Source organism: Leptonotus elevatus, chromosome 5, assembly GCF_054856555.1.
Source record: "Leptonotus elevatus isolate MCC_2025b chromosome 5, RoL_Lele_1.0, whole genome shotgun sequence".
NCBI lineage: Eukaryota > Metazoa > Chordata > Actinopteri > Syngnathiformes > Syngnathidae > Leptonotus > Leptonotus elevatus.
This window is the reverse complement of record NC_141243.1, coordinates 17125811-17147431: the sequence shown is the minus strand read 5'-3', so window position 1 is coordinate 17147431 and position 21621 is coordinate 17125811. Positions and strand designations below refer to the sequence as shown.

The 21621-nt window shown below is 40.5% G+C and overlaps 1 protein-coding gene across 4 annotated transcripts; it reads left to right on the top strand.

The window, feature by feature from the left end:
• The first annotated feature begins 949 nt into the window (after nt 1–949).
• On the top strand, nt 950–19718 carry ap1b1 (adaptor related protein complex 1 subunit beta 1). Of its 4 annotated transcripts, none has more exons than XM_086076182.1 (24): nt 950–1029; nt 2960–3020; nt 3329–3434; nt 3520–3655; nt 3891–4136; nt 4218–4408; nt 4651–4872; nt 4997–5117; nt 5220–5315; nt 6336–6451; nt 8097–8262; nt 8449–8547; nt 8637–8896; nt 9218–9419; nt 9552–9572; nt 9757–9843; nt 10267–10296; nt 10368–10505; nt 10587–10732; nt 10812–10941; nt 14106–14190; nt 14470–14556; nt 14922–15076; nt 18625–19718. In XM_086076182.1, the coding sequence occupies exons 2-24, from the start codon at nt 2984–2986 to the stop codon at nt 18697–18699; spliced, it is 2952 nt and encodes a 983-aa protein (XP_085932308.1). In that variant the 5' UTR covers nt 950–1029; nt 2960–2983; the 3' UTR covers nt 18700–19718. The 4 variants fall into 4 exon arrangements, with proteins under 4 accessions (XP_085932308.1, XP_085932307.1, XP_085932309.1 ...); XM_086076181.1 differs by lacking the exon at nt 950–1029 and adding an exon at nt 1098–1324; XM_086076183.1 differs by lacking the exons at nt 950–1029; nt 9757–9843 and adding an exon at nt 1099–1324.
• Nucleotides 19719–21621: the final 1903 nt, after the last annotated feature.

Here is a 21621-nt window from a genome sequence, read left to right as displayed (position 1 = left end):
ATCAGTGTATAGATGTACATCCATCCAAGTTAGTAATCTGCTGAAATTGAATTCCATTGTGGAAGACATTGAACTTTAGTTAAAAAAATGAGTTTTTAATTATCAATTTTAGGTGCAGTGTTTCCATAATTATGTCTCTGGTAAGTGTTCCCTAGGGTTTGGTCACATTGGAGTGTGCGTGGTTGTTTTTATTGCAATGTCATGGCAATCTCCTTGCGGGGGATCATCAACAGTGAATTACAAGTACTAAATTATGCATTATTTAATCATACTGTAAGTGCATAGCTAGCCACTAGGACAAGGCAGTCATTCCTACATAATGTACTACTTCTACTGTATGAGCCTTTACTTATATTGCTGCATGCACATTCACTACTTGTAAGTCAGAAAACATCCACATTTGGGCCTCTTATGCACATTGGCAGTTTAGTGTATTAAAATGTACTGTATTTTGAACCCAAGGTCAATAGTCCGTCTTCTCTAACCAACGTAGAAGCCATTATACAGCAATCACAAAAAAACAACATGTAAATTCAAAATGTAAGCACTATGCAGAAAAGGATTTTGACACACGACAAGAGTAGTAAAAATGTTTTTACACTGTATTTTTATACCACTGATAATTTGCCACATTGGCTCATTTAATCATTTTGTGAGTCTGATAATAAGAACAAAAATATATTTTTATTTTTAACTTAAAATTATATGTTCCAACTAGACATTAGCTCTACAAATCAATTTAAACGCTTTGAAAGAGAAGTCATGCCGTAAAGACTATAGGCCTACGTTAAAAGGTCCAACCACTACAAACTAAAGCTATTTCTAGAAAGTGCTCCAATAAACCTGTCATGTTTTTTTTTTTATCATTCTTATTATTAATAATAATATGTATTGCACTTAACCACACTTCATCTGTGTGTGTTTACAAACGTTATTTTTGTGGGAAGACGGAAGTGTGCCGAGTGGGAGGAGACGAAGACAAACATCATCAGCATTTAACACCACGCAGCTTTTTCTACGCCTGTCACGGTAAGATGTCTCACCACATTCACTGTGTTTACGGTGTTTTTTAAATCCAAAGTGCGCACTAATTCGCTGTGTAAGTTTTAAAATAGGACGAAAGATTAAGAGCTTAACTATCCCAGCAAAAGCTTCCTTAACCCTGTGCTTAGAAGGTCATGTCTCAGCTGAGCTCGCTGAAGAAGTGGCTAGCTGACACTGACAGCCGCACCGCAGTAGCAGCAGCAAGCAGAAGCTAACGTTAGCACTTAGTCTTTCATTCATCTGACTTGTAAACATGCAGGAATGGGCCAACCAACTATGCGTAAGTAGTTGGAAAGATAGTGTGACTACATGACCAACCTGGAGCACAGGCTCAAGAAACGTGTCGGTTAAAATAGTTCTTTTTTTCTCCCCCAAGTCTGCTCCTTGCTAGATTATCCACCGACTAGCCTGCTATGCTATCACGTTAGCTCGATGCTAGCGAACCTTGTAATACAATCTCTTTCTGATTTAACAGCGCGTAAATCCTCGCCAAGTACACGTAGCGTTAGTCTGACAATAACTTAAACGTGGAATAGTAGTTTGTTGTGAGTTTGAGGTGTTATCTGTCATTTGTCGCTGTTTGGTTAAGTAGCTGGTTGGGCAACTTGAGGCCAGCAGCCTCTCTTTGACGATGGTTGCTGATTCGAACTTAATAAATAACGTCAAGATGTCTTTCCCTCCAAGCATCTTATTGTTCGTATCCTGATACTGTTACAAGAAAGGCATCAACTTTCCAGCTGTTTGCGTCACTACCTGTACTCACAAGTTACCTTACTTGTAGTAGCCATGTTGATGTTGGCAAATGCAATTTTTACTTCGAAGTTGAGTTCAGTTACTTTCAAGAACACTGTCACAATGTGTTATTAAATGGCAAAATAAGAGTACGTTGACATTTCTGATCAATAAATACGGTCGCCTCTCACTATATCATGTTAACTTTTTGCGGCTTCACTGTATCGAGGATTAAAAATAAAAATACGTTGCAGATTATTTGAAATATTGTGGGACCTAGCAGTGATCCACTGTCCACATTGACTGTTATTACAAATTCACCGAGCAATAAGTGTGAGCAAGAATGAAAGCTTTACTGCACAAATTATAATCCTTCCATAGGTGATGAGGGTGGAAACAGCCGCTGTACTTTCATCCGTTTTATTGAACAAATTATAGTAAGACAATACAGTAAACCCAACACATTCTATTATTCTTAGACGACTTGCCGATAGCCTTAACTGACACCGTCAGTCAACATGTATCGTGTCTAATGTTGAGCCAGTTAACAGCTAGCCAAATGGACATTCTCATTCACTGACATCCACAATACTCAACAGGCGAGGCCCACCTTCTAAAGGCACATAAACATTCAGAGTTACAGATACTACAGTGTAGAACATGAGGATAGTGACTCAAAGTAAATAAAATAAAAATATATAATGTGCACCTCCATGGATATATTTTAGTTTTATGTGGATGAAACCTTAATAAATAATTGTGTATTTTGTGGGATAGCCTGACGGTAACCCCTATTATAAACAAGGCATTACTGTAACATTAATTTTACATTTTACCTACAACCCACTTCATTTGAGAACAGCATGTTTTTATTTTGCCATTAAAATTTAATTTAAACCATCATTTTTTTATAATCCATCTCGAGCCAACAGGAATTTGCACCATTGTAGGTCTCGTTTCGACAGTCATCATAAGAATAGTTGAAAAAATTGACTTAACTTTTGAAGTCTGCTTTCTTCAGCAAAATCCATTGTGTTCTCTTTTTGTTGGATCCTTGCTCTTCCAGAAGGCAGGAAGTCCTTTAGTTTCCCTGCACTTGCACTTTTAGTTTTTCCTGTTGCTTTTATGGCGTTTCCTCACTGGAATATAGAGCTTCATCTTTATCATTTGTTTGCTTTTTCAGGAAAACCGACAATTTGGATCCAAGATGACAGACTCAAAGTACTTCACTACCACCAAAAAAGGTCCGGCTCAAATCATTTCAGATGTCTAAAAAACTAACAAATGAACAAAAAGTTACATTTTAATTTGATGTGAATTATTGTGCCAATGAAGATTGTTATAGTTACTTTACTTGTATCAGCAGTTAACCTTTGCAAACCTACATCTCAGGTTGAAATGTAATCAAATTTGACACAAGCACTTGTTATCTTTTTTTTTTTAACATTGTGCAAATGTATCTAATATGATCAGTGATATACCTCAGTGCTTAATATCTGTTAAATCTATGATTCTGTGCTTTCATATTCTGATTTTTTTTGTATTCATGCAGGTGAAATCTTTGAGCTCAAGGCTGAGTTAAACAGTGATAAAAAAGAGAAAAAGAAGGAGGCAGTAAAGAAAGTGATTGCATCTATGACTGTTGGCAAGGATGTCAGGTACGCCACTGATGACTGATCAGGTTGATGATTACCTTCCATGTTTACTCTGCGCTTACATACAATTTGGTTGTTGTTCCTCCAGTGCCCTATTTCCAGATGTTGTGAACTGCATGCAGACGGACAACCTAGAACTGAAAAAGCTGGTCTACCTCTATCTGATGAACTATGCCAAGAGTCAGCCAGACATGGCCATCATGGCTGTCAACACTTTTGTTAAGGTACATAACCATTCATTGTCTGTTAAATCTGTTTTTCCTAATTTGACTGGGTCCCATAATATAATATATATGGATTATGAAATCAGAGTGTTCTTTCTTGCAGTACTACTTTAAAAAATCAAGAAATATGAATTACTGTATTAGCATAACAGCATACCGGTAAATTGATGTTTGTTACCCTTTTTATTTTTATTTATTTATTTATTATTATTTATTTTTTTAATAAACTTTTCAGGACTGTGAAGACCCAAATCCCCTAATTCGGGCACTGGCTGTTCGCACCATGGGCTGCATCCGCGTGGACAAGATCACAGAGTACCTGTGCGAGCCTCTGAGAAAGTGTTTAAAAGACGAAGACCCCTATGTGAGGAAAACGGCAGCGGTGTGTGTAGCCAAACTCCATGATATCAACGCACAGCTGGTGGAGGATCAAGGTTTCCTGGACACCCTCAAAGACCTTATATCGGACTCCAACCCCATGGTACGGCTTCATTAGGCCAACATGCTAGGCAGGGATTGGCCCCACATTAACGCTTTTGCTGCTTCAATGCTCCATTTTCAGGTGGTTGCAAACGCAGTGGCAGCACTGTCAGAGATTGCAGAGTCTCATCCCAACAGCAATCTTCTGGATCTTAACCCTCAAACCATCAACAAGTTACTGACGGCTCTTAATGAGTGTACAGAGTGGGGACAGATCTTCATTCTGGACTGCCTGGCCAATTACACACCCCGAGATGACCGAGAGTCCCAAAGGTAAGAGACTAAGAGTTAATTTTCACATTTTCCACCTTTTGTTTCATCCGTTATCCCTTTCAAGTCAGCCAAGTTGGTCAAAATGTCAAGTTTCTTCTTTGTTCCCCATGATTTTTGAGTTTTTCCTGCCCGTCTTGGGGGTATTAGATTAATATTTGTAAACTGTGGCCCTGTGAAGCACATTGAGACTGTTTTGTGATTAAGGGCTATATAATTAAATTTGACTTGACTTCTTTTGCCAGCATCTGTGAGCGCGTCACCCCACGGCTCTCCCATGCAAACTCTGCTGTGGTTTTGTCGGCTGTCAAAGTTCTCATGAAGTTTATGGAGATGTTGCCTAAAGACCTTGACTACTATGGGACCCTACTGAAGAAGCTGGCCCCTCCACTGGTCACTCTCCTCTCTGCTGAGCCAGAGTTGCAATATGTAGCACTGCGAAACATCAACCTCATCGTACAAAGACGGTAAATCTGTCAACAGTGTGTTTTTGTAGCATCTTGATATTACACAGGATGGCCTTAGTAATATTTTCAAATATTTTGTTACATGCTTGGTAGTTGGCTAAAATAACAAGTGTTTACTTTTCAGACCCGAGATTCTGAAACATGAGATGAAGGTTTTCTTTGTCAAATACAATGACCCGATTTATGTCAAACTGGAGAAACTGGACATCATGATCCGCTTGGCGTCTCAAGCTAACATTGCCCAGGTATATACAACCAACACCACGAAAGCCTTTTTTCGTATACTTTTGTGGGGGTACGTGTTCTGCACAACAGTGTATCTTAATGAGTCATCTGTCTTGCCGTAGGTGCTCGCTGAGTTGAAGGAATACGCCACCGAGGTGGATGTGGACTTTGTTCGTAAAGCTGTCAGGGCCATCGGACGCTGTGCCATTAAAGTAGAGGTGAGATGGTAGCTAAATGCTAGATGTCGTCATTATATCAATATGGATGCGATAGATTGTACAGTTTTGTATAGCCCTGATGATTAATGAGTCATGTAGTCGAAAGCCATTTTTATATGTATAATGTCCACTCACAGGCCATGGAAATACTGTTTGCAAATGAAATGTCCCAGCTTTTTTTGGAACGTGTTGCAGGCATAAAATTCAAAATGAGTAAACATTGGGGGGAAATTAGGGGTATCAATATTAGTGTGTTAATTTAAAGTTCCTTTAACGCCACTATTTTTTTTAAATGCGTGATTAATAACCACCCCTTACTTGGAAAGCCTGTACTGGGGGCATTCCAGTTGCAATGCAGCAGACACGTCCACATCAAAATTGAGCAGTAATACATTTAACAATAAGTCATGCATATATTTATGGAGTCTGGTGTCAAGTTGTATTTTAAAAATGTGCAGAATTTCACAAGTTACTTAATGTTAAAGATTAGATAGCTCTTAACATGAGCACCGTCTTACAAATGCAATTATGCCATCTAGTGGCAGAAAAATGACCAACACAAATCAATATTACACTAGTTTTTTACAGTACAGTACATCTTATTTTTTATTTTATTATTATGAAACTACTGTATCAATGACTAAAAGATGCAGCCGTATTTCTATTAACATTTTTCCCACTTTTATGTTAACAAGCATATGAAAACTTTATACTATAATATGAAAAGCATTATTTACTGTACATTTAGAACACATATAAAATTTGCGTTTAATCGTCAGTTAACTATTGACGTCATGTGATTAATTACGATTAAAAAAAAGTAATCGCCTGACACCCCTACAAAAATACATTAATGCTTATCAGTTTGAAATATGTCTTGTCTATTTTAGTGCATTCAAATGAGCATAGGTTGAAAGGGATTTGCAAATCACTGTATTTACATTTTACACACATGAGTAAACATGCTGTGTAGGGTATAATGAGATTGTCATGATTGGTAATGTAATTTTCTGTCAATAGCAATCTGCAGAACGCTGTGTCAGCACGTTGCTTGACCTCATCCAGACAAAGGTCAACTATGTTGTGCAGGAGGCCATTGTGGTCATCAAGGATATCTTTCGCAAGTACCCTAACAAGTAAGTACCCTGATGGACATCAAAGGTTTGCTCCTCTTGTCCTCAAATGTACATAATGTACATGTGATTTAGGCACTTGGGCATTGAACCGATTTGTGACAAATTGGTGCGTCGACTTTTCTCCTCTGCAATGACAGCTTGAAGTTGATTAATCGGCCATTACATATTTTGGCATTGATAACAGACACCTTAGAGAAATCGGCAGGTGGTCGGTTAATGTAGTGCTTCAAGCGCGTGGAAATACCTTCGTAAATGAGACTGGGTAGCATGGTCACTTGCAAAATATGTATGCAAGCCTGTTCTCAAATATAATAAAACACCAGGGCTATGAGCACTTATTTGAAAAGCTGCTTGCCAACGTTAGCTGTCAAACATCTTAAATCCTCACAACAACCATAAGCATATTTACCAAACGGCCTTCTGGAACAGTGAAAAGACAGAGAATGTACTGTGGCGTCTGTTTACATGATGAAATGAAGACAAACGCTTCTCGAACAACAATCTTTCTTGTGAAAATGAATGGTGAATTTGGGCCGTAACTATGCCAAAAACAAAACATCCAGCATGTGTTCCTCTCAAGCTGTCAGCCTGCAGACGTGCCGGCATACTCCTCTCGTTTCTTCGTCGCCCTATGCTGACTCACTCATCCAATCGCAAATCACACCCAGAGACCTTTATTGCAGGGTTTACGTGAAGCCTTTTCGGGTGGTGGAACCAAATTGTGATGACCCTGCCCAGAACGTGCGCTGTCACTGTATATCGCTGGCTTGATCCAATACCTCACATATCATAATTTGGTCAATTTAATATTTGTTCAAAAATGTATACATTAGTCGGACACGTGTGTATTGTTTTTGACAAATTATTCACCAATAAGATAACTATAATAAAATAAAATATTGTATATTATATATTAAGTGTTGATTTCATCACATTTATTTATGAAGTTATGCATTTTTTTTTTAAACTCTGTGTCCAGACTATATGAACGCCCGGTAGAATACACGATAAAAATAATTTAAAAAACTAAATACGTGAATAAAATGAATGAAAAATATCTAGTGGCCATCAAAAGTCCCATTCAAACGATGTGGTTGTATAAGCCTTTTGAAGGCAAGTGTAAGAAATTAAATTACATTTGATACAACAGTGAGTGCTTCAAGTATGTTTCGGATGAGTACAGTATCTCACATTTATCTGGAGTTCAACACAACTTGTGGTGTCGCAGTCTGAACACCGGGTGACGCACTGGGTCCCACCCACTTAATGACGTACTTCATTGAGACAGCCGAAGAAGAAAGTCATGGAGGTTGAATGGATACTTAAGCATCATGTACTGAGTGAACACATATAAATAAAAGACTGATTTCTGAGAATACTACACACATTTTGGGGAGCGATAACCAAAATTAAATAAACGATCACTCTTATCACTAGATGGAGAAATATATTTATTAAAACAACATGTTTATTTACTGCAGATACTTGTGGAATGTTTACGGGGTATCAAGAAAATATTCTCAAGCATTTATTATGCCTTTAGACGAGGAGTGATTTGAATATGAAACAACAACCAAGCAGAACTTGATTTTTAGTTGCGATGCATCTATTATTTCATTTTGAGTGCATTTCATGATGTTTGCAGGTATGAGAGTGTGATTGCCACTTTGTGTGAAAACCTGGACTCACTGGATGAGCCGGAAGCACGTGCAGCCATGATTTGGATTGTGGGGGAGTACGCTGAGCGCATCGACAACGCTGATGAACTACTTGAAAGCTTTTTGGAGGGTTTCCATGATGAAAGCACTCAGGTGGGTTTAGGAGAATGCAAGCTGATGTCCATTTTAATGTCACTATGGAACCGGGGCTCAAATTGGAAAAATTGGACAGAAATTTCCGTCTTTCCAGTTAAGCTTGGGCAAAGTCAATGTTTTTCAGGTAATTGTTGAAGAGGTTTTAAAATGTTCTGCTTTTTTTTTTTCCCTTTTGTGATTCAGGTGCAGCTGCAGCTTTTAACGGCCATTGTTAAGTTGTTCCTCAAGAAGCCGACCGAGACTCAAGAGCTGGTGCAGCAGGTCCTCAGTCTGGCAACTCAGGTAAGAATGAACCATTTCCATGCCACAGCGCTCAATTGCATGGACGTGATGTGTTCATGTTTCCTTCCTCCTAATGTGTCTTTCCCCAGGACTCTGATAATCCAGACCTGAGGGATCGTGGCTACATCTACTGGCGTCTGCTCTCCACTGACCCAGTGGCTGCTAAGGAGGTGGTTCTGGCTGAGAAGCCTTTGATCTCTGAGGAGACCGACTTGATTGAACCCACACTGCTGGAGGAGCTCATATGCCACATTGGCACTCTGGCCTCCGTCTATCACAAGCCGCCCAGCGCTTTTGTCGAGGGCAGCCGTGGTGTTCAGCACAAGAGACTCCCCGGCAGCGCTGGATCGTAAGATACTCTCTTGTTTGAGCACCGCACTGCAGGAAGTGCAGATGTGAAGTGCATTGCATTCCTCGGGGTACTTGAAATTATTTGAGTGAGAATGCTGAATGATAGGAATAGTTTCTGTTGCTAATTAATTAAAGCTTAGGTCGTCATCCACAACATTGAAATGCCAAAACATCCAGACTATCCTCTTTGTTCTGTTGTTCGTTATATTTAGGCTCCTAGAGTTCTTAAAAGTATAAAAAGTGTATTAATTCACCTCAGCCAGGCCAGTCTTCTTTCAGACTAGTGATATTTGACTTTTCCTCACTATCTTTCTGCCAGCGGGGAAAGTGTGGAGAGCCCGGACACAGGTTCTGCTCCTGTTGCTTCTGAGGCGCCCCCTGCCGTTATCCCGTCCCAGGACCTTCTGGGAGATCTCCTCAATCTAGACCTGACACCTACAAGCACAACTGGACCACCACCACCCTCCTCTGGCCTGCAGATGGGTGCTATGGACCTTCTTGGAGGAGGACTGGATAGCCTGGTAAAGCCTTTCAACAATTACTTTGAATGTTTTTGCTCTGTGCTATCTTTCTTTTTTATTATCCTTTAAAATTTTATTTTATTATTTTTACAATGTTATATTTTCCTTCCTTGTTCAATGCTGCACCTGCAGATGGGGGATGAGTCTGAGCCGGTAACGACACGGAGGGGAGGGAACATTTTGAAACCATTTTAAACATTACAATGAATTTGACCACATCTGAATTTCATTTATCACCTGTTACCTGATACAGTATATAGGTGATACATAGTTGGACCCAAAGCCCCAATTTATTGTTTACCTGTGGGCTCTGCAATCTGTTTCATCTTTCAATCAGCCGCCCGTTCCCCTGCGGACGGACACTCCTCAGTCACCGCAGCCCCCCCGTCAATCCCCATCGCCCCCAGATTACAGTACCACTGAGGTTGGTCCAGAGGACCTCACTGGCGAGAGACTAGAATGCACTCTTGTCCCCTGATGTACCACTGTGACCTCTAGATTAATTCACAAATTCATCTGATCTGTGCCTTAGTTAAGGTTTCCACTGGGGTTTTTTTGTAGTTGTTGTGGGAACGTTACCTGTGTTTTGTTTAAGTGACACCCCACTTCCTACACACAATAGTTTACCATTCTTATTGTTTGATGTCACCACCTTTTTACACCACGATCACGACTCTTGGCGAGCAGGATATACTCAGCTTTCCTTGTATGCCCAGTAAAATGTTTGATCCTCCCCTCCTAGTTCCCATGCTTGCAGCTGCTCACTCGTCATCCAACCTCCTCAAACCTGCACAATATCACTTCATGTTACACAAGTCAATAACCTAACCTTTTGTTTCACTTCCAGCTTGGCGGAGACCTTGGAGGAAGTCCTGCTGTAAGTTGTTATAATTCACCTCGACCTTCAAGCAGCTTTGCACTGATTGATTTTTGTTTTCTGACGTGCAGATGACAGCTGGCTTTGGTGCACCGCCCACTGCCGGACCACCATCTTTCACTGCCCCTGTAAGTGGGGGTCTTGACGACCTGTTTGACCTTGGCGGTGGAGTTGGCATGCAAATGGGAGCCTATGTACCTCCTAAAATGGTGAGTTTAAAGAATACGTGTTGTTGAGTGACTTGGGAACATCACTGGGCTTCTTATTGATAGAAATTATTCTTTTTCTAGCTTTGGCTTCCAGCTATGAAGGCTAAGGGTCTGGAGATTTCAGGCACATTTGGTCGTCGAGCTGGGGTCGTTCAAATGGAGATGACCCTCACAAATAAAGCAATGAGTGCCATGACTAATTTTGCCGTTCAGTTCAACAGAAATAGGTAACATCTTGTTTGTCAGGTGTCAGCAGTGAATGTACAGTTTTGTCATTTACACTCCTTTTCTCCTCTCCGGTTTTAGTTTTGGTTTGGCTCCTGCTGGTCCTCTCCAGGTTCTTACTCCAGTTAGCCCCAACCAGAGTATAGAAGCAGTCCTTCCTCTCAATACTGTGGGGCCTGTCCTGAAGATGGAGCCTCTCAATAACCTGCAGGTAAGGTACTCAAAATGTGTACTTCTTCGGATGTGGGCGGAGGACTTCCTGTGTACTACTAAATCTGTATTTTGCATTGTTCTAGATCAGGGATGGACAACTTAAATATTAGATGGGGCACAATTTTTCATAAGCGCTACTGTGAGGCCATGCATATCTTAACCAGATGTATTTCTTTTTTAGAGACAAAATGCATGCCGTCCTGCAAATTTCAAATTTGCATATAATTGACACACAGAAACGCATTGGTAGTTTTTTTATTGTAAACACGGGGAAAAAACATTGATAAACCCTCAACATGTGTTTTCCATGAAAAATGGGGTTGCTCCTAAAGAAAAAAATAAACCACATGCTGAACTGCAAGAATGTGGGTTCATTTGGAGTAGAGGAAACATTTTTATAATTTCACCACAAAAAAATCAAATGGAATTTTTTTTTTTGTTTATTTTATTTATTTATTTTAATGGAGTGGTCCAGAGGCTTCCAGTTGCCCATCCCTGGTCTACAATTGCCATCCATGCGCTACCCACTAAAATGATGTAATGACCTGATGATTATCTGATGATTTTAAACGGCAGTCATGATGACTTTTCAGGAGACCCCAAAACAGCTTGTTTGAGCAACCATTAAAATTGCATCGTCAGAGAGAGCAAGGCATTTCCAACACCTTAGGTTGGTCTATATTGAACACTTAAATGTGTGGACTGAACAATAATAGAGATTTGTGAAAAAATATCAAATTTACCAAACTGTGACATAGGAGGCTTCAGCCCGACGCCAGTGATATTCTCAATGGGTAAACGTAAAACACCAAAAATATTTAATGGTTCAAGTATTTCTTTTTCTTTAACTTCATTCATGTGATTGTGGTCTTAGTCTAATTAGTCTATTGTCACTTAAAAGTTTTTGTTTCTAAAACGTTAGCCCCAAACAATAACACTACGCAGTAATTTGAATTAGACAGAATAGTGAATGGAGCAGTAGCTGTCGAAAGAAGATAAGAGCGTCAGGTGCTGGGCAATCCTTAGTTGTCATGCAATGTGTGGTTCCTTTGTTTCTCTTCGCCTTCTCCAGCTTTCTATTACGCTTTGATGGGCACCACTCTAGTTTGAAACACTCACAGATAATTTCAGGGGGAAAAAGTTTTTGTCATTCTTTAGTGCTGATGGAAGGTAGTGTAACAGAACATTATTAAGAGTACTCTTTAAACCAGTGATGTGTGGTTACAGTTTTTCTAGCCTCCACACTGACTGAAACATTTTATGGCAAATGTGCACATTAAAGAGAAAAGCTTCTGTGGCTTAGGACAGAAGCATAGTGACTGCACGCTATTCATAATTAATGGCAATCACCTGCTGCGTTGAGCGGGACGCCAAACCCTCAAGTGATCAGTTTAGCTAAGACAGCAGATTGCTTCATTAACTGCAGCCGCATTAATCATTCATCAGTACTTCTACTTTATCTCCCTGACTCTGGATTTAAAATGTTCCTCTTACTCATGTAGAGGGGCTTCAGTAGAAACTTGTGGTAACAGCTGGAGCTTGACAAGAGTGGATTGTTCATTGGAGATCTCAAGTTCAATACACACCATGATAACTGTTATTGTCAGCAAGAAATATACTCTGTGAAAGAATTGGGGCCTGATTTGCTAAGTTCCCAAGTGCTGCAGCAGTCGCTAAATTGCTTGTACACTCGTAACGATTTTGTGTGCTGAATGCTGATGGTGGCTGTGTAAGCGTGTGATCAAAAGAGGCAGTATGTGCTGTACTACCGTTTTGTACAATTAGACTACCAATGTGTGACTGATCTGAACAATAGCACACTGATGAGAGTTTGTCGATTCCCAACCACATGCCTACTGATGTGCTTCAATGAAAGTTGCGACCACTGGTGTTCTTATTGGGAAAGCTTTTAAGGTTGTCCTTAGTGTTGTTGTTTTTTAAACCACAAACGTGAAATGATTGTCAAAAAAGAAGTGGATTGGCCGATAGCTCTAGGCCGCAATAGCACCATTCGTCGATTGAACTTTTGCAATTTGCGCCAAACGCTTCCCTTTTTAAGCCACAGGTACAAATGACATTTAAATTACCGTAATTTAAAAGCTGCAACAGCTGAATTAAGCCATAAAAACAAATTACTACATACATTAGCCGCATTGTATTGTTAGCCGCAGCCCTCCACGTTATAACATGGGATATTTGAACGGCACACGTGTGCATCATTGTGAAGCGGTTCGTGAAAAAACTGAATGAATGAACAAATCAATGAATCAAAGTAACTTGTAGTAAGCAACACGAGCACTCCTCAGCATTTGGTTGCGTTCTCTTGTTGTCTGTTTGCTCCATGAAAGGCATGCTGGGTCGATAGGTGGGGGTCGGTGGCGTCACGTAAATACAGTACAGTATGTATTCAGTATGAGGGCGGACTCGGACACTTTGATTGGTCCACTGTGACATATTTGTTCATTTCATTGGTCAGATGTGACGAAACTTGAAGCTCGTCAGTAAAAAATCATAAATAAACCGCAGCACATTAAAAACTGCAGGGTTCAAAGCATAGGGAAAAAAGTAGTGGCTTATAGTCCGGAAATTACTGTATAGTAATTATACTGTGTATTGTATAAATATCATTGTCGGACAGTCATAAGGAAATTGGACATAGAAAAGAAAAAATTAATAGAATATGATATGCCATAGTATTTTTCATTGGGCATTGTATCTGCCATGTTGCATCACCATTCACTTCAAAGTCGTTTCAGAAAGTCGTCCATTCATAAAAACTAGTTGCACAACCTAAGCTCACTAACATTTGATCGTGTTGCTCGGTGTGCAGCGGCCATTAGCGGAAGTGGCAAACAAACACGCCTTTATAATTAACAAGTTTGTGGCTTTATTGGCCCTCCAGTCAGAGAGAAATTCATTTAACAGTAGGTTTTATATATGATTGATGCTGTGGTAGAGTTACACTGAATTGCCTGGAATTGAAAGGCAGAAAATGTTACTGTGCACATGGACCTGAAATCCTCCACTCTTGTGGATAAATTGCGAGCTAATGTGACATAAGGTATGAGTGACTACGAAAGACACTTGACAAGTAATTATTTTTGCATTGCGTTCTCTTACTATCTTCTTCCTTTCCCCCCTCGAACACTGCCGGTCTCCTAGGTGGCTGTTAAGAACAACATTGACGTCTTCTACTTTAGCTGCCAGTACCCCATCAGCATGCTCTTCGTAGAGGACGGGAAGATGGGTGAGTGCTTCGGCTGCAGCTCTTCACTCCATGCCCTCATATCCCTCTAATGTGACTTTCTGTCAGTAAGGGCCTTAATGGCCAATTGCCTATTAGATCTAATGTGATGGGTGATATGCACTTTTATATGTGTGTTTTATTTATTTATTTTACATCTTGCGTGTGTTTAGATGTGCCGTGTTCAAAAATGAGTACCTCCCATGCAATGTTTGTGTACTGATATTATCTCATTAGCTCAAAGATTTTGCACTCACCATGTGCTCATCTTTTCATGTGCAGAGCGACAGGTGTTCCTTGCCACATGGAAAGACATTCCGAATGAAAATGAGTCAAAGTACCAGCTCAACGACTGCCATCTTAACTCAGGTGATACCATACATTTTCGTCACACATCATATAGCGTGATAAATATGAAATTCATGGAAGCAAATTGTATTTAATGACAATTCATAAGCTTCAGTCCCTATTTGCGTTGGATAATTTGGTTTTATGCAAGCATCGGAGGAGCTGAGCTGAAGAAGAAATGCTAATGAGACAGCTTAATGGATATTTTCCCTCCCCGATAAATCTTTTTCGCGTGAGCAGAAAAATGAGCAGTTTACAGGCTAGTGCATCGCATCAGCATGTCAGACCCTGTGGAGGACCGTTTATTAGTGAATTATTGACTATAGTTGTAAGTCCTAACATGCAGTGATCGTGTGGCTCAAATGAGTTGTTCTTTGTTTTCAAAGATGCGGTCTCAAGCAAACTGCAAGGAAGCAACATTTTCACCATCGCCAAGCGAACCGTGGAGGGTCAGGACATGCTGTACCAGTCCATGAAACTCACCAATGGAATTTGGGTGCTTGCAGAGCTCAGGGCTCAGGCGGGAAACCCCAACTACACGGTGAGTTCACACAGGATTTCTAAACATTTTCAGCTGAACACCTAAGATCCTAAACGTTTGCTACATATTCCAAGCCTAAACTTGATAGATAACCCCAGTAAACATAAAATGCAGTTTTTAAATGGTGATTTGATTTATGAAGTAAAAACTCTATTCAAAGCTTCCTGACCCTGCGTGGAAAAAAATCGTACAAGTCAACTTCTTGGCTTAAAAAAAGAAACAGAGACACTGTTTTGGAGTGGTCAAAGTCAGACTTGATCCAATTGAAATTCTGGAAGGAAAAGTGGGTCAAGAAATCTCCATGCATGTAAAAGACTCATTGAGAGTTATGGAAATTGCTTGATCTCAGTTGTTGCTGCTGAGGGTGGCCCAACCAATTATGTTTTGGGGGCAAGTACTTTTACACACAGGAGGCTTTGAATATGTTTTCCTTAATAAATAAATCACCATTTAAATACTGCATTATATGTACTTGAGTTATTTTAAACATTTAAGTGAGGAAAACTGCATAAAGAATTTGAGAAAATACTTTTTTTTTCACTGCACTGTATGTCAGCTAATGTTTATCTGAAAACATTCAAGATTTTCCCAACCTCAAATTGACTGGAAGACTAGGGTTCAGCTCGCTCCGATTTTAATGAATGAATGAATTTCTAATGAATTTAATGTATTTGAAAGTTAAGACAATTTGAGTAGTTTCAGCAGTCTCCTTCTGACCTTCCTTTCTGGTCATTAAGTCAAACTGTAGATGAATCAGTGAAGCATTCTATTGACAGGAATGTAATCCGTCTTCCGTTCCGTTCCGTCTTCAATTCCGCTTATCCGGGGTCGGGTCGCGGGGGCAGCAGCTTTAGCAGGGAAGCCCAGACTTCCCTCTCCCTAGCCACTTCAGCCAGCTCCTCCGATGGGATCCCAAGGCGTTCCCAGGCCAGCCGTGAGACGTAGTCTCTCCAGCGTGTCCTGGGTCGTCCCCGGGGCCTCCTGCCGGAATGTAATTATTTTATATATTCTTAGATGTTGATGAGTAGAAAAAGAAGACATGATAGATATGATGTGCAATTATGAGGGAGTAGGAGGAGAAAATGCCTGGGAAGGCTCTTTGACTGCAATATTAGTTTGTGTGCGTGCGTGCATGCCTATTTTGTTACGCTGCATGTCTGAGCTTGTCGCTAGAGCATACAGAAGGCTTTGATGCAGCCTCTGAACTGAAGAGTATGCTTGAAGCAATGGTAGTTATTACAAAAACGGCCAGTAGGTGACAGCATAATATAAGAGATCAACCAGGGCCATGTTGCAAAAAGCTTTTTTTCAGCAGTGTTATCAACAGATTTGTGAATACTGATGAAGATAGAAATATACTTTTTTTTCCTGATGAAAGAAGAGACTACTCTTTCTTTTGGTAGGGTCCATGTTTTTACTGCAATAGAACACAATATTCTGTGGGCCTTGCAAAATCTGTTAAAATCCAGTAAAACAGCCGGGAGCGAAGGCTGTTGCTTTAGTGAAAATGGCTGGGAGTGAATGAGTTAAAATAGTTGTCAATTAATTTGATAATCGATTACTTGTCAATTAATCAATTAATTTTGATAGCTCTAAATTGATTGAGCAAAAATCTGTGCATGATTGACACCCGTTGAAAAATTTAACATTTAATATGTTTTCTATCAAAAAGGGGGGGGCTATGGAAAAAAACTGAAACAAAAACTTTTTGATTTATTTAAATATTTTAAATAGTAAATAGACTGCGCTTATATCGAAGAATTAAAAGAAAGAAAACATCTGCAACTATGCAAATCCTCTGGTGCTGAACCGCAAGTGTATGGGGGGTCTAATGCATGTGTTGTCTGTGTTGAATATGAAATGTTTCAAAGCAGCCTTGATGGATCATGTTTGGCTTACACTTTCTGGATGATGGGTCCTGAATGACAACTTTGGTGTGACCTCCCGGCTGCTTCTGCTGCTCACGTCAACTTTTTGTTTCTTCTGGCGTGACGACTCCATGTGACACCTTGTTCTTTTTCCGCAATCAGAATTTGAAACGGTTACACCCTTATGAGAAATGCAGTATGCCTTTGAATATTCGAATTCCAAGTCATTTTGTTCTTCAGGGCATTTTTCAAAGATGGCATGTTTGATGCAGCTCTTTTATGAGGTCTGATTAGACTGCACAGGTGTACCTAATATTTGGGCAGGCCAGTGAGTTCTTATTCCTTACGTCCTTGTGACACACAAACTGAAGCAAAAGTACATTTAAATAATGGATGTCTATTACTTTGAATATATTCTGCTCAAAGTTTGCGTTTGATGATTACGCTTTCTTTGACTCAGCAGTTTGTGGGTGTCTGTGTTTGGATGCAACTTGGGGTTGTTGCTCATTAGCATTGAAAAGAAAAGCTGGTGCTCCGTGTTCATCGTTTGTTCTGTCGCTTGTCTCTGAGCTTGCTGGCTGCTTGCACTTTGTTCCTTGGCATGGCACGCTGAAGCCACGTCTGTGGTGGCTATTTTTAGATGAGAAAGAGAGTGAAGCCCTGCCACTGCGTTGTTTTTTGGCCTACGTTGCCCTCTGAAAAAAAATATATGTTAACACTAATTGTTACAACTGCTGAACACAGACGTGAAATAGTTTCACTTTAGCAGCCTTCTCCCTTAAGAAGCAATTTAATTGGCTTCAGTTCTCCCATGATGCCTTACTTCTTGCCCTTGCATATTATAGTCTTGTCCCAGTTCTGCACTTCGCTTTTCTTCCAGGTTGGACTTAACTTAAACACTCACCGTCGTAATTGTGAAAGCAAATGTCATAGAAGCAAAATGGGAGGAACAATTTAAGCCGAGTTGGACATGTTGGAGAAATGGGGCACGTCTTATCTTTTAGACACATTCTCATCTGCTATCTTGTGTCCCCATAGCAACTGTGTGACCAATGATGTAGGCCTGCTTGTCCCCCTGCAACCCCCCCCCCTCCCCCTCCCTTCTCCCCCCTCTTCAGATGGTAATTGTGTGGGGTTTGGTTAAACCAGGTTTGAACATTAATTCTTGTACTGACCAGTGACCACCTCACTAGGGTTGTAAAACAGATCTGCCTTATGTATTTATATGTATGTGCACACATGGACAAAATTGTTGGTACCCCTCTGTTTTGAAAGAAAAGCCCACAGTGATCACAGAAACAACTTTAATCTGACAAATGTAATAAATTAAACATTTTATGAAAATTAACCAATGAAAGTTCAGATGTTGCGTTTTGAATTGTGGGGTTTCAAGAGAATTATTTGAGGCAGGCCTGTACAAAATGGTGGTAACCTGAGAAAAGATAGTAAATAATTTGACCATCACAGGTGTCCTCAAACTTGTAATCAGCACTCAAAAAACAGTTGGGTCAAAAGTAATCCAATTATGGATTAAAAATGGACCGATCCACTTTATGGGTCAATTTGACCCAATTTTCTGGGGTTTCTTTTAAAATACAAAATAACCCATTTATTAACCCTGTTGATGTGGATTTTCAACCTGTTGCTGTGTGATTAAAGCCTGCTTGTGATCTTTCTCAGGTCTCTCTGAGATGCAGAGCCCCAGAGGTTTCCCAATGTGTGTTCCAGAGCTACGAAGCGGTGCTGAAGAACTGAGAGGATGAAAACCAAACAATAAACAATGGCGGGCCAGATGCTGCCGTCAGCGTCTCCTGCCCGTGGACCACATCACACTGTCACGCAGTGCAAGGACGTACTGGTTTCTGCAAACTGTCTGTCTTACTGTCTATCTACCAGCTTTTTGTTAGTACGTCGTCATCTATCGCTTCATTTAGGTTTCTTTTCAACCTAATTGAGTTTGTGTGAGTCATTAGCTCCCATTAAAAGACGCAAATAATCCAAATGTGCAAGTCCAGCTCTCTGCCCTACCTGAGCCACCTGTCATATGTTAGAGTAGAGACCCAACAGAATGCTGCCTTGGTTCTGGTCTCTGCATTCACTATTCACATCACACTATTTATTTTGGGTGCTATATACAGAAATTACCCCCCCCAACAACCCTCAAATATGCTTGAATGCTTTCTTACGCATGTGTGAGCTGCAGGCAGGTGATCTTGGCTTCATCATTAGTGTGTATTTGTTCATGTTTTTCATTTTGCCACCCATATCTGGACTTTCTATAGACTGAAACAGCCCTCTGAACTCTATCGTAGTCATTCCATTCTTTAATTTTTTGTTGGTAGATGTGTGTGTGTGTGTTTGCGTCGGGGCAACACAATGTGGCCAGCTGAGATGAAAGCTGAGGGGGGGGGACTAAGTGTAAATGATGAAGCGGCTGTTCGTAACACTGAAGGAATCAGCGTGTGTGTTGGGGATGGCTGGCGAGGACAGCGCTCAGTTTCTCGCCCTTGTACTCTGAAGATTAATTTGATTTTTTTTCTTAGTCACTGCACTGATGCCCTTTTCATCAGCTCTGCGAGGTGTAAGCATCTATCACCCTTTATATCGATTGATTTGCAGGTGGCTCAGTTTCCATGTCTGTGGGGACAGCTGATGTTTAAAAAAGAAAAAAAAACGAATGCTGAATCAGGTGTTTGTTTGTTTTTTGATTGATTGATTGTCCTTTGCGTGTACATCATCTAAAAGAGAAATATTAAAAGTCTTGATCAATTCTGCTGTGCTGCTTTTTCTTCTGGTGGATTTTAGGCCAAATTAATCCTGTTGATGTATGTTTTTAATTTGCCATGTCCCCAAACAAGAGTAGTTTAGTATTCCTTAGTTTTACTGTCCCGATGTTCCTTGGCTTCTATGTCGTGGGAATCGCTGAGCTTGTGAGCGGAGTGTCTTGCTGCACTGGCGAGAGATCAACTGCATGACCTTAGCCCATCAAGCCCAGAATTTGTCGCGCATAAGATGCAGTCACAACTGTATGTGTATTATACCCACTCTTGATGAACTGATTTTTTTTATTTTTAGATAGCTTCAAATAACATGTTCTTTTTTTCTGCTTATTAAATTTAGTGAAAAGGCAGAGTCTGTGCCGCAGAGATAGCACATCACACACAGAACTGAAATTTGTCTACCCCAAGACAAAATGCATGTACTGTACGGAGTTTCTCTAGCGTATCCTGGGTCTAACATCTGGCTTCCTGTTTTTGGACGGTACAGAACAGTGAATATGAAACCAATAGAACCACATCTATAAAAAGCCCCATCGACATAATGGCTGCAGGTACAAATTCTGCCTATAAAGGTTATGAGTGAGCACATCCCTGACAAAGAGCGGCCTCTTACCGTACCGTAGTTGAAAACAATCAGACATTACTGGCAATGCGGCTTTAATGTTGGCACCAGATGTGCAAAATAAAAACTAGGGATTAAAGCTACAGGACTCTGCTTCAACAGCACCCCCTGAAAGATTACCCAAGGGACACGTTTGAATGCATTCTCCAAATCCACAAAGCCGATTTGGCCAACTTCCATGAGAAAAAAAATACGTTGATGCTCTTCTGCAGAAATGAAGACTATTATCAGGGGGCAGAGGAGTGTCATCGCCTCTACTATGAAAACTTGATTTTTTTGTGTTTGTTATTTCACAAAAATACAGCATGATTTTAGACGAGCACACACATCCCACTGGATGTCTACATTTTCTCCTGCGATTCCAATACAAAGGTGGATGAAAGCACAGAGCATTACACGTAGAATTGCAATTCTATTGTCGTGAATTTGGTAAATTCATCAACCCATTTTGTCTAAATTATATTCGTAGATCTCAGTAGCCATTCGGCAAAAGATCCTTGTTGACCTTTTCAAGACAGACGTGGCGAGCTGCTTCCTCGGCTCTGCATACAAAGCCTCCTCTTTCTCTCACAATTTCCTTCCACCATCTTGAGCTTCATCCACTGCTCCCGAGTGCATCCTCAAGTCAAAGCGGCTCCTCTGAGAGGCCGTTTAAGGTCTGCGCCGCATTCAAGGAGCTCAGCGGGGATTTCAGCCGCATGGCTACAAGGGGGACATGATGCTCCCTTGGGCAATCAAAGGCACATGCTGATGTATTGACTTCCTCGTCCCTCCAGTCACTATTGCGTGCAACTATTGTCTCGGACAATCAATTAAATTGATCAGGGGTTGTAAATGCCTGCCAACAGAGGGCGTCGCTGAATTGGACACAGACTCCTGCAGTGCAGTGCAGTGATTAACTTTGTATTCCATATACAGTGCCGGAACGAGCCTTTATGGGGCCCTAAACAGAATTTGACAGTGGTGCCACCTCTGCTTGTATTCTACTGATAAAAGTGTGAAATTTGTATGTAGGATTTTGACGCTCATCTCAGCTATTTCATTTCTTAAATATTTTCCAAGGGGCCCCAAGCAGCCATTTTGTTCACTTACGCCTCTGGCCAGCTCTGTCGCTGCGGAATATTTTCTCAAAGATGTTGTCGTATTACATCACGTTACACATTCTCAGTCAGTCTACCACCTCCCTTCACTATCAATAGTTAAAAGTCAATAACATACAACCACGAGGTTGCGTTAACTCACTTATTGATTGATTACTCTCCCCTTAGGAATCAG

Excerpts from the sequence above, each read along its gene's own strand:
- ap1b1 (XM_086076181.1), top strand. The coding sequence starts at position 1,298 with ATGCAGGAATGGGCCAACCAACTATGC. Across the intron at positions 3,435-3,519 it reads ACTGTTGGCAAGGATGTCAG|TGCCCTATTTCCAGATGTTG; the intron begins GTACGCCACTGA and ends TTGTTCCTCCAG. Across the intron at positions 5,316-6,335 it reads GCTGTGCCATTAAAGTAGAG|CAATCTGCAGAACGCTGTGT; the intron begins GTGAGATGGTAG and ends TTCTGTCAATAG.